The 15,972-nt window shown below is 38.6% G+C and overlaps 2 protein-coding genes across 6 annotated transcripts; one reads left to right on the plus strand and one right to left on the minus strand.

Annotated features, from left to right (window-relative positions):
* Positions 1-2,787: 2,787 nt before the first annotated feature.
* On the minus strand, positions 2,788-4,212 carry LOC140769142 (zinc finger CCCH domain-containing protein 20-like). The gene has a single exon (XM_073109731.1). It carries the CDS (start codon positions 4,149-4,151, stop codon positions 3,174-3,176), a length of 978 nt encoding a protein of 325 aa, XP_072965832.1. The 5' UTR covers positions 4,152-4,212; the 3' UTR covers positions 2,788-3,173.
* Positions 4,213-10,439: 6,227 nt separating this feature from the next.
* On the plus strand, positions 10,440-14,891 carry LOC140768052 (uncharacterized). 5 transcript variants are annotated; one of them, XR_012105680.1, is made up of 10 exons: positions 10,440-10,920; positions 11,052-11,114; positions 12,351-12,429; positions 12,558-12,632; positions 12,870-12,948; positions 13,119-13,164; positions 13,390-13,499; positions 13,586-13,655; positions 14,362-14,527; positions 14,691-14,891. XR_012105680.1 is itself a non-coding variant. In XM_073108133.1 (10 exons), the coding sequence occupies exons 1-10, from the start codon at positions 10,522-10,524 to the stop codon at positions 14,719-14,721; spliced, it is 1,035 nt and encodes a 344-aa protein (XP_072964234.1). In that variant the 5' UTR covers positions 10,441-10,521; the 3' UTR covers positions 14,722-14,891. The 5 variants fall into 5 exon arrangements, 1 of the variants encoding a protein (XP_072964234.1); XR_012105683.1 differs by having other exon boundaries at positions 10,441-10,920; positions 13,612-13,655; XR_012105682.1 differs by having other exon boundaries at positions 10,441-10,920; positions 13,612-13,655; positions 14,445-14,527.
* Positions 14,892-15,972: the final 1,081 nt, after the last annotated feature.

The following is a 15,972-nucleotide window of genomic DNA, read 5'->3' on the forward strand; positions in this document are numbered from 1 at the left end:
TTCAAATAGTGAAAGGAAACATCACATAAGTTGATTGGATTAACCCAATTACCAATCATAATCTGGTAAATTGCATTAGGATTTAAAGTTCAATAATTCCAGCGATCGATCGAGTGTGAATCTCGCTTGATCATATAATATTCGTAAATACCAGGATGTTATTGCACTGAGCCGCACTTCCGTTATAATATTTTATCTCCTACTTTTTACCAATAGTAATAAATATATTTTCTGCCATCTGCTTTGTGGTGTCATGAGTGTCATTATTATCTGAAGTAGCTTTCATTATATGATTCCTTTTTTCTCAAACTTCAATAACATTTTACTGGCGGAGCTAATTAAATCCAATAAAATCGGGCCCAAACCCTACGTTCTCGCAGCTCTAGTTTTACATTGCCTAGACTAAGAGGGTGGTGACATGTTAACATCTCATAGAGTCTGGCCCATTTCTTGACTTGTTTGTCAAGGAAAAATATGATCATTGGAATACGCCTGCTCCTAACCCACTTCCTAGCACAAAATCTGGAGGAATTAACCCAACACCCAGCTAGCTCCAAGGAAAGAGTACCGAAACCGCGGACAAAGGAAAGGGACAGCTTCATATAATCCTCACTAAGTATGCCGTAGATTTGTCTTAGTTTAAGAGTTTTGAGATTTGACAAGATCTATTAATGAAAACTAAAGTAGAAACTAGTCCCATATTTTGTGCCGCTGTGCTCTCTTACTGTCTTCCACCGTAGGTGTCCACATCGAGGTTGCTGGGTGACTTCACTACACAACATGCCGTTCCATGATACCCGAACACTGTTTATTATTAGCGTTTTCGTTTTAGAGCAATGGTGGTGTTCCTCTTACTAGGAACATAGTTTGCTACTGGTAATCCTACCTTACGTCCTTGTTATTTTTTTATATATATATAAATCTAGATTTGGAGACGAGCCTGAAAGCAACCGCTAGACTAAGTTGTAGATCGTACGAGTTTATTGGGCCCTCTTGTATTGACTTCACTAATTATTTGATTGGTTTCTCCAGTTTATCTCTATCTGGTCCTACTATTGGAAGAGATCAGGGAGAACTGGTGGAAGATGAAAACAGTCTACTTAAGCCATTGGAAAGTGCAGTAGATTCCTTTCCTAGTCCCTAGGGCTAGCTTTCTAACAGTGGGATTTGATTATTAATCCAATAAACGCACTTAATTGTTGGGAAAAAGGATGACATATTTTTCTGTAGATATACATATATATATATATATATATATCTGCACTATTTATCATTGGTGAAATTGAATTTATTAGAGCACTTACCTGACCTCTAGATGTGATGATGCATATTTCATGGTAGTACGCCTAGGTTGTAGCCGAATATAGTTTCCACTTCTCAGTATTTTAATTAGTTTTAAGATGAATTTACTACACCAAATGGAAAGTTAGTTAATATTGCTTATAGACTGTGAGAGTATATAGTTAAATAGCAGTCATGACCATATTGATGTATACCTCATTAGCACCTGATTCTATTTTTAATATCTTTAATTCAACCTTTATTTTTATTGAATTATCAAAAGCATTTTACTTTATTCAGGTGTTTTTTTTGTGTGGAAATTTAATAACACATATTAGCGAGGGGAGGAGGCTCGTGAGATCTACCATTCGGTTTTTATCGCCCGGAGTTATCGAGATCTGATAACTAGGGCTATCATCTCATCACCACTTTATTTCCCGTCATGCCCCCCAACTGCCCGCTCCGTTGGGCCCCCCGAGAGAAGCCATTTGTATTCCCATCTCCACTAGTTTCAGATTTTCTCACGTGATGCCGACGGCGACATCCTACTAGCGGATAACATCAACACAATAGAATAATGAAAATATTAAGCACGATATCACCCCCTTATCAGGGGCACAGATCTTGCTATTCTTTCTACGCTATCCGACGCCTTATCCCTTTGAAGAATTTTCTTTTTAATTCAAAAGAACAAAATAAAAAATAAAAAATAAAAAAGAAGAAGAAGGGAAAAAGTAAAGAAGGCCTCAACCTCTTCACGAAAGTATGAAACGGGTCCTACGCTTTAACCACGTGAAAAGACGCGACCTTCGGAGTTAGGATTCGTCAGTCTCCTCCTGCCGTCCTTAATTAAAAGTTTCCCATCTCTCATCAACCCCGGCATAGTCCAAGAAATTAATGGGAGCAGGCTTGTTTGCGTGAGAGGAGGGAGGGAGGAATATTATGGCTAGCACTGTACAAAGACAGTTCCCCCTTACTGCCATTTTAATGCTAGCTTCCATGATTCGCCATGACCCTTTTTCCTTTACTTCACATCCAAGGACTTCATGGGGTTCGAGAGAAGAGTAGAAAAGCAATAAAGGGATCCTGTCTCTCTGAATCAAACATCTTTGGATATTTTGCAAGGACTACCCCACCTGCAAAACATTGTATACATAGTATATGTGCTTTCTTCAAAGACAAAGGCACAGACTGAGAAGGCCAAAATTTATCCATTTTAACTCCTCCGTGGACTCGGTGTGTGGTAAGCTCACAGCTCACGGGATACTCGAGCAACGATAAGGACATCTTCTATTTTTTTCCTATAGCCGGGAGTAGCCCGGTATTCCGTCTCTGTCATCACAGGCTATTGTGTAGCAAAATGTAAAAGGATGTCCTGATCATGGCGTAAGATATTTTAACCACTTGACCCCCCTAAAACCTTCTAATCAACTCTTCTTCATCAGCATTAATTTCTTTGGACACATACACCCCTTCGAGCAGACATTGCAAATATGAAGATTAATGTCAAGCAAAGGCATATTTTATATATATATATAATATATATATATATAAATATAAAGCAAGTCCTAAATACAGAATTCACATAGGGTAGAAATCATAAACTAAAAAGGCATACACAAAATAGACCAAAATGAAGGTAAAAACAAGTTACGAAACAACATTAGATATTGCTTAGAACAAATCGGAATCAGCAATTTGCACAGCATTTGATGCTGCCATCTTCTTCAGCAGCATTAATTCTTTCATCTCTGTACAAGAAAGCCACCACCACCTCCTCCTCCTTAGCTTTCTTCCCAAAACGGATCCAGCCCACTTCCGTAGCCACCTTCTCCTTCACATATATGTACAAAAACTTAGTATTCACAAAAAATTAAGACCGACCAGGCCCATCACTTGACCAGCTCGGATACCCACGCCACGTCCGGCGTCGACATCGCCGGAGCGGGCTCCGACCTCTCCACCATGCTGCTCTCCCGACTCAACCTCTCAAACATCTTCTCCCTCAGAGCCCTCCCAGACTCGACCCTCTCCACTTTCTCCTCCTCTTCCACGAAACCCAACTCCCTGTTACTAAATCCGAAGGCACCACCCGTTGGAGTCGTCGGCAGACTCAAGAACCCATTTCCACAAACACCTCTTGGCGACCCGTACCCGCCGCTGCCCAACCCGAGCCCCCAGGAACTCGGCACCGACTTCACCCTCCCGAGCTGCAGCTGCCTCAGCGAGGCCAGTACCTCGTTCACCGAAGAGGGCCCCCTCCGCACCACCCCGGGGGACACCGGCGGCGATTCCGACGGGGGAGACAGCGGCGGTGACATCAGCGACGACGGCATCAGTGTCGACGTGGGCGACGACGCCGACTTCATGAACTGCCGCAGCGGCGACCCGTCATATGACTCCGGAAGCACCCGAAGCTGCTCGGGCGTGTGGGCAAAGAAGCAAACACGTCGTCGGCACGAGCTCCCATCCTTACACGGCTGCGTGCGGTAGCGGGCCGGGTGTAGCCAGCACTCGAACACTCCGTGGGCGAACTCGCACGCATCGCCGCGCTTGCAGCACCCCTTGCGGAAGTCGGGGCAGGCGGTGCCCGCATAATGGTATTTACGCGGGTCACGCCTCCTGGCTTTCTCCCCGGGGTGTGCATACGGACACTCAGTCCAGTCGTGGCTCCGGCCACGCGCACACCGCCGCACCTTGAACTCGTACATGCGGAACTCGTCGCACGAGTACGCGTCGACCGCCGAGTCCGACTCGTCCGAGTCCGCATACGAATCGTTCGACGGCAGGTAGGAGTAAGCATCCATCCCGCCCATCCCATCGTCGAACGGCGACCAAGGAGGTACATGAACCGTCGGATTGTGCATCATCTTTCTCTTTCTCTCTCTTTCTCCCTCTGGAACTTGGGCTTTGGTTTTTGGTGTGTTTCTTTGATGGCTGCGGTGGGCTTATAAACTGGTGGGATAACCGGGGTTGGGGCGAAGGTAACTGCGGTTAGGGATAACTAGGGTTAAGGGTCTTAAAGAGATATCTCTAGAAAATGGGAACTGACGCCGTTTGGGGGTGGGTTAACGTATGGGGGCATGAGGAGGTGGGACACGTGGAGGGCGTAGAGGGCTTTGTCAGACATGCGCATGGGGAGGTGGTCCGTGGGTGCACCGTTTCGTGGACACGTACATCCCCCCCCCTCCCCCCCTCTATGCTTTGGCGCGAATAAACTTATTCGCGCTCCTTTGCTTATTCTTCAGTATAGACGTAGTTAAAGGTGTGAATAAGTGGGGTTATACCATATTTGTTATCCTAGTAACAATCTATATATGGAGGAGGCCTTAAGACTGCTAATTTTAAAACGAGTTAGTCCAATCACATGAAGCTTGCCTTTCGATTTAACCTACTCTGCAAGTGGACGCAAAGTTAGTGACCATAATGACGGTTAGATCATTCGGTATTGGTGTAACGCTTGACTTCGTATCAGAAATTAATTAATTACTTAATTAATTAAGACGGTTTAAACAAGATTTAAAACGAGAAGGACATTTATAATAGTGATGGAGAGGCTAACCCATGTTAGGTCTAATCTCGGCCGTCCATCTCCTATTCGCCGGATACTGAGTCGCTGTTCCTAGTGTGGCCCATGGACATTGAGTGCCATTCAATTGAAAGCCTTATTTAGTGCCACAAGCGACAAACTCGACTGGCACGGTGATTTCGTACCTTCGTAACCCTAAACTTTTTTATTTTTTATTTTTTATTATTTAAAAAATAAAAATAAAAATCTATGATAAATCCTAGTGTGGAGGGGTTAAAATGTGATTATCCAAAGTAAGGGTTAATTAGTAGTAGTATGGTACCATTCAATCCTTTTTGCACATGGAGGGGAACCACCTCTGTCCGAATCTAAGAGAACAATTGGCTAATGCCGATGTGGTACACCACTATTTTGATGTGCCACATATCCGTGACAAATAACTATGAACAGTGCCTTGTATAATTACGTTCACGGTCCAAGGACCACGTAAGCTTGCCGCCTCATGGATCCCCATACCTATGAACTGCCACGTCCTCTTTTCAAAAATCTCTCTCGAGTCTCCACCGCAGGGCAGGAGAAGGTTAAACAAACAACAAATAAAAAAGGGAAAAAAAATTAAATTAAAAATAAAAGAGAGGGGAATAGTTTAAGTTAAGTTAGGGCGCGGGGGGGTGGGGAAGGAGGGAGGGCTATGAATGCAGGACGTACGGCGTAGATCCACGCGGCAAAGGCGAGGTGGGATAAGGACTCCCTTCGCAGTTGGGGCGGTACACTTGGCCCGCACCCCCCTGTCACGTCTGTATGAAGTGTCCAGCCTTTTCTGACGCTGCCCTTACCCAGATCCCGCCACGTGGGTTGGGTGAGCCTCGGGATTCCCGTGAGATTTGACTGAAGTTGGCCTCCGCTGAGCACCAGGATCTCCTCCACACCCTGGGTGTATGCATTTCCTGCTATCCCAGAGTATCAATTAAGGAGACACACGTGACCCCCACCATCTTTGTTTCTTCTATTCTCGCTCCGGTAACGGAGGAAGGCCGTGGCCCCACTCTTAAGAAGAAAAAGAAAAGGTTAAAATGTACTATTGCTTATCTTTGTACTGTAATAATCTTATCCAAAATCTTCGGGGAGGTGTAGGGGTGGACTTTACTGTACCAATGTGCATCAAATTCATGCATTAGGAGCAGCAAAAGATCAAAAGCTCTCTCTCTCTCTCTATATATATATATAACACCGACGACAGTATTCTTTTTTTAAATAATAAAAAAGAAAAATAAATAAATATCTTAGGGTTTCTTGAAGCTAGCTTTTGAATGTTCCTATATGACAGAGACTATGAAAGAAAGGAAATAAAGTGGTATGAATAGATGCGGTGAAACTTAGCGTGATGGCTTTTACTTTTTTGGGGGGTTCCATGTCTGGGGTTTCGCTGTGCTTCATCCCCTTGGCCTGTCATACTGATCCCCTTCATTGCAACAAGTCATATCTCGTACCCACTAACAAGGGGGCATCTATACTTCATACTTGTGATAGTGGGGATCAATCTCTTCTCCTCTCTCTATTCTCTCTCTCTCTCTCTCTCTCTCTCTCACCCTTCTTCTCTTCCAACGTTCATGCTAATTTTCCCAACTCTATTTTCCATATCACCATATCCTTGGTATTATAATATATAGATCTCTTGAAAACTAGCTATATCTATTTTCTACAGAAGAGCTTATTAATAATAATATTTGCTGTTATTAAAATTGGCTTGTAATTATGGAATGAGAACAAATTAGGAGTGAGTTGTGGCTGTCGGCAGATGAAGTGTCTCACCAAAAGGTGAAGGGCATTAATTAGGGCATTAATTGGTAGACTTCCTTTTAATTTAGAGTTGGTTGTTGGTATCAATAAGCAAGCAGTTGCATTCCTCCACTTTCGGAGACGGACTGACTACATACATCATCCCTAGTTGGATTCAAAGCACTGCAGCATCTACAGTGCACCCACCTTTATTCTTAAATCATCTCTCTCTCTCTCTCTCTTTCCTTTTTCTCTTTTTTTAAGATCATTTTAAGAACATTTATTCGTCTTCTCTATCCAAGTTGCAGTCAGCCCTCAGTCTAAATCATCGCAATATTACGGACCGACTGCACTACCCCCTGACACTTGATAGAACTACTCAACTTTATTAACTTGAACTATCCAGGTGATATACATGTACATGAGAAACTTACTCATATATTTAAAAATTACACTGCACACTCTACTTCTCAGACAAAAAAATTATCAGTTTAATATATAATATATATTGTTGGTTATTTAATACAATCTTTTTGAGTAACATTACTCATTGAATTAAGCTTTAGTTGGCAGTGTATATATATATATATACCTAGCTTCCGATAGTTGTTTCGGATAAGAGCGACGACGTAGACAGGTAGCTAATTAAAAGACGAAGTATACGGCAAGTGAGGGACACTCCCCCACCATTAATAAAGAAATGTACGGTATACCCTTACTTAATATATATATTAAAATATATACTACGTAGAATGTCGAGAATCGATCGTAAATATCTTCCAGCCAACTTTCGAGGAAAGTTTGATAGCTACCTCATCTGTAATTAAGAAGTTTATATATTCGAATTTCGATTAATTATTATAAATAATTCTTTAATTTATCTCAGACATATTTAATTGTACGTAATAGTTTTTCTCTTTTTCAAATTGTATGATAATTAAGTTTAACATGACAACTATAAAGCTAGTGTAGTGTAGAGGAACAAGAAAGTAAGCCGTACTATGCCCCCCAAAAAAGAAGAAGTTTGTACTAGGTTACCCTAAAGGATGAAAAAGAGAGTAAATAAGGAGAAAACCTTCTTACTTGGACATAGATAAAAGGAAGTTAATTAAGGTTTAAAGTTGTATCTACTTGGAATTTAACATTGCTCCTTTTCCACATGCCCCTAACTTTGGAGGCAAGTTGTTCTAAAATACGCATAAATTTAGTTCTTCTGTGCACATAACATGACAAAGTTTGTGACACTTGTCTTTTAATCCAGACTATAGAAGTTAGAATGCACATTCTCTTCACACTCCACCGCTCACTTGTAGATTAATAATAGGCTTAGTCTCATACAAAACTATTCATATTAGTACAACGATATCTATTTCTATCCGCTACTCTTTCAATATTATTATACTTTCTTTTATGGTTTTAAGTGACTATTATTTCGATCATTCTCTCTTATACTTATACTCGTCCATTTATTATAAAAAATATTTTAATTATTTATAAAAATTTTATTTTATGATATATTAAATATAATTACTATATTAGTTTTAGTCTTGTTTCACAAGTGAATGAGACAATCTATTTCTCCTTTATTCCAAACACACAGGATTAACCTGTAAGCTAAGTTTTTTTTTATAATATTATTATTCATACATTGTCAACTCCTTGATTATTAGGAAACATTAACCCTCTTATATACTTAGAAATGACAATCCGGATATATATATATATATATCGAAGAAATAATTTACATGGTAGGTTGATTAATGTCGATAAGTCCGAGATATTATTTGATGTGTATTACCATATCGATAGTATATATTCAGTAATTTCAATTACATTAAAATATATATATATATATATATATATATATATATAAATATATATATATATAAAAGGAGGTAGGTAGAATGTTTTTAACAAATATCATAACAAGTGGTCGGATTGTACTAGTTTATGATATAGATGGTGAGTTTGATTTCTCCTCAAATATTATAAATAACAAAAAGAAATCTATGATTTAGGAAATTAACTAATTAGCTAGTTATTCTCCAACTAATCCAAAGCGGTGAGGACCATACTAATAAAAAATGTTTTAGATGGGGGAGTGGAGCCCATAATGAATCATGAGGGGCGTGGTAAGTATAAGATATTTTGAGTTAGATATGTGTAAGATCTAGAGGAGATCTAGAGATGCAGAGATGGAGAGATTTACGTGGGGTTACAGTAAGGCCCACAAAAGCCCAAATGTGCGATTGATCATGGTACGATTTGGATAAGAACTAAGACGTTGAGGTGGATTGGGTTGCAAGCAAAGGACGTGCATACCATTAAAGAGAGACAGCAGATGGAATGTCAAGATCCCCGTTTCTAAATTTACTCCATTTCTTTTGTCTCCTCAACTGGGGCACGTGAAAGTTGACACTTGTGACCCTCCTGTTCATAAGTGTTTCGTTGCATCTAAATTATTTAGTTATTAGTCGCCTTTTAATTTGATCAACTTACTTCGGAGGAGCAGCTCAATCACTTAGACCTTAAAATATTAATCAGCTTTAGTAGAGTTAGTTAGTAGGTATTCTTTTTCCATAACTGAGAAGGTTATGAAATTAACTTCAACCATAAATAATTATATTAAAAAAAATTATTTGGTGGTTTAGTGATTTGGCTTAACAACTCGACTCGGTTGATGATTCGACGATGCGGTTTGCTTAAAAAACAGCTCAACGGTGTAACGACTTTGAGCAGATTTTAATAGCATTTTGTTCGAAGTAATTATTTAACAGTACACATGATTTAGAGTTTAGACTATATAGCTTACTATATTGGCTAAAGTTCGATGGGACTTAAGTGTCTCTGTATTTAAGGAGAGTTGACATTTTCTCCGACTCATATTTAGTTTTTAGCCTCATAAAATAATAAAACAAAGAAAATTTAGAACTTAAATTTGATAGCTTTGTATGTCGTTTGAAAGTTCAGTAGGATAAAGCTAATCCTTTGTCGCCGATTTTGATACTTTAAAAGTGTAAATCGTAATTAACACAAAACATAGGGTGTGAAATGAAAAACCTTTATTAAAAAAATATTCAATACTTATCCAACCCCAATAAAAAAGATAAATTATTCATCATGATCTACTCCATAAAGCTTCGTAACATCGTACGATATGATATCCTCCGCAGCCCCAAGTTACATGGTTTTAAGAAAGAAATCCACGGATAAGTTTCAAACTTTATTAAAATTTGTGTTTGACTAGTTATTGCGGTCAATGGAATCCTTATCCTGTTGGTTTGCTGGCATATGAGTTCAAACATAGTTCTACGTGCATGTTCCAAAAGCACCAACTTTGTTCACTAATCCTCGTTTATCGTGTACTTAATCGCTTAATCTAATCTCGAAGCATCGTGGGCTCATGTGTGGCGAATAATGGGATGACAATTTTTGTCGAGGCTTATTAGTTTATGCTATCCCGGATTCTCTCTTATCCTACCATGATAATTATAAATATAAGGTAAACTATGGGAAGCTAGATGGTTTCTTTTTTAATCAACTGGTTACTTAATATAGTATTCCAAACTAAGGTAGGGGCTAAAAAGATAAATGTTAGGACGCCTACTTTTCTTTTCTTTTTACGAACTAGACAAATGGATACGGATAAGTTGGGCAAATGGGCATATCGACGAGGACTTTTATAGAATATTACAAAGGAAAGTGGATAAATCCAAAATGGTCCACGAACTCTCTTGATCCAATAACATCTCCAGTTTAATAGGCCTTATTGGGCCACGTTTGGGCCCAGTTGTTAAGAACAAGTCATATGTATCTGGCATTATTCCGGAGTCTAATGGCGCGGGTGAATCGGGTCGGATCCTAACTCAGGACCTTTAAGCCCAGATCGGTATTGGGTTCGAACCCAGCCTGTGCACCTCGCCGTGTATCCCATGGCGGCGCAACCCTATCACCCCTCGCGCTCCTACGACATGAACCCTTCACCTTCCCTAAATCCTCTTCCCTATCCCCAACCGCACCTCCATTCACCGGCGGCGACGGCGGTTGCCGGAGTTCCTCCTGCTACCGTTCTCGTCGAGTCCTCCGGCTTCCATAACCCTTACTACCTCCAACCCTATCACCACTACGCACCAGCCCCCGCTCCGGCGCCGGCACGGACGCCGGCGCCGCCGATCCCCGTCGTCCATCCTGACCCGGAGCAGCAGAGGATCAAAACCCTCTTCTTGTCCGGCTTACCCGACGATGTCAAACCCCGCGAGATCCACAACCTTTTCCGCCGCCGCCATGGCTTCGACTCTTGCCAGCTCAAGTACACTGGGCGGGGTAACCAGGTTCTCGATTCCCTCATCCTTATTCGTCCTTTTGGTGTTAGAGCTAGGGTTCTTGATCCGTTATTTGGAGTTTCCTCTTTGATTGGATCCCAAGATCTCGTGCTATTAGGGTTTTATTTCTGTTATCGTAGGTCGTTGCCTTTGCGACATTCTTCAATCATCAGGCGGCAATGGCAGCTATGAACGCGTTAAATGTGAGTTCTGATGTATTATCTTCGCCAGCTTTTGATGATGTTGTTTTCTTCTCTACTATATTTCTGAAATCTTTTCTTCTTTTATTTTTCTCTGCGTCTCGCTTTTAATTAGTTCGATCACCGTGTCGTTTATTATGTCTACAGCGAGAATGTTACTTTCCTGGTTCAATTTACTTACATCATATTGGCCTACTGTTAACATGTGCCTGTATGCCCCTATGGAGTTACAAATATATTTTAATGCTAATTACTGCACCTTGTTAATACTGGAAGCTATTTCGTTGTAATCATTATATATCTAGTAATATTTTGCAAATTGATATCTAAACAGTAGAATAATGGAATTGCATGAGATATTTTTCATTTTTTAGCTTCACTTTTCTTTCAAACTACTGAATGTTACATTGTCAAATAGTGAATAAATCAAGTTTGCATCACATATACTTCAATACCTTATCTAAACTGATCTGAGTTCTATTGTCTCCTTGGTTGAAGTAGCACGTCACTGTACATGCATGTCCAAATTGTAATTTCCAAAACAGTGTATATGGGTAAACACATGTTGTCATTGATACTAACCAACAAAGCATAATTGAACATCTGTATTTTTCCTTTTAGGGTGAATATCTTTGCCATTGATAAAAAATCAATGGTACTTTCATACTTTGTCTTCCAAGTGCATAGGCTTTTAATCTAGTTGCAGATAGTACTTCATGGCGAAGGCATGGAGCAACTAAGAAAAGGAACTATCTCCGGCATTACTTTGTCCTTTGATGTGTTTGATCTTCAAAACCTTTAGGCTCCATTTGATTGAAGAATATGGGAATCTCATCCATAAATTATGGATGCCTTATTCATGGTTTGTAGTCAAACATCACCAAATCTAATATAACTAATACCAGCATTCCAATAGTATTACTGATACTATGGATACGAGACCCTTGATCTTTATTTAAGAATATATGACTGGTGACGACTATTGCAACCAAACATAAAAATTATAGTTCTCTATATCATGGATAAAAAATGAGTATAACACTATCCATGAATTACCTTATTCTTCAACCAAAGGAGGCTTTAGCTTTCCTTTAGCTTGTGACCATAAACCAGCCAACTAAAAGATTCTTCATTTGTTTCTAACATTTTTAGCATTTATGCATGCCAAGTAATCAGGTTTTGAATATGATTGATATTGATCTTTACTGTTGTTTTATATCATTTTCTTTTTGGTGTCAGGGAGTTGTTTTTGACCCCGAGATAGGATCTACTCTTCATATTGAACTAGCTAGGTCAAATTCTCGGAGACGACCACATGGTACCATATTATATGTTATTCAATATTATTCTTTTTGAATATGTTAGTGAGATGTTCATACACTTTTCCTTTTGACAAATATTGTTTCCTGAATGCTGGTAAGCAAAGGTTGACATTTGTTTGTATAGGAAGTGGAGCCTATATAGTGATTGATAAGCGAGCCAAAGTGATGAACGACGAGGAAGATGCATGGAGCAATGATGGTAATGTTCATTTCTCAAAGTTTGATAAAAAGCATCACTTCACACTTTTGTAGATGTAATAAATCTGTTTCCTTGAGGAAAAACTGTGTGATTCAATGGTTTTTCTAGTTTGTTTTGTTGTGAAGTTCACATGAATTCAACTGAGTATTGCGCAGTCTGAGTTCACTAAAGGCACTATCACGGGAAATTGTACCTACATCTCACTTGCACATGTTTTTGGCACATCTGCACCTTCAGGAGATGGTGGATCTGATGAACCATCGGACACAGAAAATGATAGTCCCAGCGACAAGGGTGCTTTAGCTGCAAAACAGAGGTTGACATGCACTTCAGAATGCACATATTAATTAATTGGGATATTTTGTTTAACTTCATGGTCTCGTCCTACGTGATCACACAGATATAAATGAAAACTATCCTCCTTTTGAGCTTCTTATTTTTTACTGTTACACTTGTTAATTATCTCATGTCTTTTGTGATAAACAGTGGAGAAACTGGTGCTAAGCTGGATAAGAGACAAGCTACTTCAAATGTAAGTTGCCAGCTAGAGTGTAAAATCATTGCTTAACCACTGTGATATATGTAGCTGAGTTACACTCAAACTTGCCATGTTTATTCAACTAATGAACTATAACTGATGGAACTTTACAAACTGGCTTTTCTAATTACACTGTTAAATTTCTGTTTTTCCCAACCAAAACCTTAAATATTCTTCTATTGTCCTTATATATGTTTGCTACTGTGGGTAATGTTACAGGAGCAGCCAGAGAAATCTTTATCAGAGGGCATTCCACCTTGTTCTACTTTATTTATTGCAAATCTAGGACCTACTTGCACCGAAGAAGAACTAAAGCAAGTTTTGTCGAAGTAAGTTTGGTCTTCTCATTAACTTTTCTCATGAAGGGGAGTTTTAGTTGCTCGTTTGGCAAACAACTTGTTGAACTTGTCTCTAGATTCTCTGGTTTCCATGTACTTAAAGTGCGAGGAAGAGGAGGGATGCCTGTTGCTTTTGCTGATTTTACGGTATGTATGCCGTTCACTACCATTATGTTCTCTTGAGTTTTATACTTACCTGTCCTCTCGAACAGCCACTTCTACATGTCATCTGCTCTATTTGGGTGTAAGCAACTGTGGTTGGAGGGTTACCATGGGAGGATGTTGGATTGGTTTGAGGCTTCACACTGACACCTATTTTGCATGGCTAATATGATGCAATTGCTTTTTATGCATGCTAATCTGCCACCTTATATATTAAGACCTCTAAGAATGTAGTGTTCATCATGTGTTGTTTTTGCATTTTGTCCTGCTTCAACTTAAAGATGTAACTAAAGTATCTAATTGATCTGAGAAAATTCTGATGCATGAGAATTGCAGTCAATTTTCCATAATTTTAGAAAGAACACAAAGACAATAGATTGTAGAGGGGCTAAGTACTCAGTTTGACTTCTTCCTTTTTGGTGAGCTTATTTGCTGGTAGGGAATCAACTGTAGACATTGGTTTTGTACATAAAGGCAGTGGACCTATTCTGTTTGATTGTTTTCTCATAAACTTGCTTCATACAGAATTAAAAGTTACAGGTTCTGCCAATTCTTGTCCAATTTTCAAACGGTATTGCAGAATGATCTATGGCATGTCAGATTCCTTGATGTATGAGTCCTTATTGATTTATTTTCTGTGTCAAGCTTGCCTAAATATGATAATTGTTTTATGATTCTGTGATCATTGTAGGTCATTGAGAGACCACAATTTGACCACTTCCTATAGTTGCACTTCAAATGATCATCTACTAACAGCAGAAAGTTGAATGGCAGGACATTGAGTCCTCCACCACAGCTATGAATAGGCTCCAAGGGACTCTGCTGAATTCTTCTGATCGGGGTGGAATGCATTTGGAGTATCCTGCCATTTCTCCTTCTTAAAATAGTTTATCTTGTGAAGCTTTCATGCACTACTAATCTGCTCATCAATATACACCTCTGGATCACAAATTTTTCTTCACTCCGTTTTAACATACCTTTTGTTTTGCCTCGAGATTTTCTTGACCAAGCCTCCTGCAGATATGCAAGGTCTAAAATGAGGAAAGGTTAATTTTATCTCCGAAGATCCATGCTGTGGTATCTGCTTATTGCATGCCAATCAACTTGGCACAGTTCAACTGTATGGTTAACTAGGTATTTATATTTTGATGTTGTTTTCTTGTATAAAGTTTCAAATCCTTTTTATTATTTCAACGAATATAGAATTTATTTAAACTCGCATGTTTAGGAATCATTAGTGGTTGGCATGATTTTTGTCCTTCATTCTTCTAAGGGTTGCTAATATCCCGCGCCTATCAATTTGTTGTCTTTTACACCTAGTGCTGTTATGCTGTGTGATTTCTTGTTTCATCGGTGGTTGATCAAGATTGGACTAGTTTAAAAGATCAGCCCTTTGCTAAAAGATTGGGTAACCGACCCTTGTGCCCAGATGGCCTATCCATTGGGAATTGCTTGCAATAACGGTAACGAACAGTCAAACAAGAAACTTTGGGGAATTTACATTTTACCTTTCTTGGCTGGACTTAAATTTAATTTAGTATTCTATAGTTTAATTTTTGTCATTTTACTCTCATGTAGTCTAGATTATAATATATTTGGTGGTCGAATTTAAAAATACTTGTTAGATACAAATTTGTAGAGGATGAGATAAATTTTATAACATGTCTAAAATAATATAATACTGGTTGAATTTTAGAGGACAAATATATTATAAATATATTAAACAAATATATGTTTATTATTTGAATTTAATTAATATTATTTTAGATGTATTTAAAAGTTTATTAAGTTTTTTTACAACTTTGTCTCTAAGTATTTTTAAATTAGATGTGTGATTTAGTTAAGTATAATACAAAAAAATAAGATTTCAGTTTGGATATAATATTAAGTATTAAGGGTAGAAAGACATAATTTTGAATAAAATGAATTTAGGCTTAATCTTGGGAGTGTTTGACTCGTTCTAATTTATTTTTATGGAAATAGTCGACTTCTCAAACTTACTAGTAAATATAGTCTAATTTATTGTATTCATAATAAAAATATTAAATTAATCAGTATTTTATTTTAAGTATAATAGTTCAGTATTTTTATCTGGTTCTAAAATGATAAGTATTTTATGTATATAAATTTTTTAACTTAATTTTTCAGTCATTAAAGAAAAAAATTGCTAAGGGCTAAAAATACTGAACTTATTGGTATTTTTAAAACTGTTGATTAGTTTAGTAATTTTGTTAGGGCTACAGTAAATTAGACCCTAAAGAAGGTCAAAAACTCTAATCCCGGAACAAAATGTAATTCCCCA

The sequence above is a fragment of the Typha angustifolia genome, chromosome 10, assembly GCF_048772165.1.
Source record: "Typha angustifolia cultivar Huaian chromosome 10, ASM4877216v1, whole genome shotgun sequence".
In the NCBI taxonomy this organism is placed as follows: domain Eukaryota; kingdom Viridiplantae; phylum Streptophyta; class Magnoliopsida; order Poales; family Typhaceae; genus Typha; species Typha angustifolia.

Coding starts and splice junctions, on each gene's coding strand:
- LOC140768052 (XM_073108133.1), top strand. CDS start 10,522: ATGGCGGCGCAACCCTATCACCCCTCGCGCTCCTACGACATGAACCCT. Junction 12,949..13,118: donor GCTTTAGCTGCAAAACAGAG/GTTGACATGCAC, acceptor TGTGATAAACAG/TGGAGAAACTGGTGCTAAGC. Junction 14,528..14,690: donor CGGGGTGGAATGCATTTGGA/GTATCCTGCCAT, acceptor AGCCTCCTGCAG/ATATGCAAGGTCTAAAATGA.
- LOC140769142 (XM_073109731.1), bottom strand. CDS start 4,151: ATGATGCACAATCCGACGGTTCATGTACCTCCTTGGTCGCCGTTCGAC.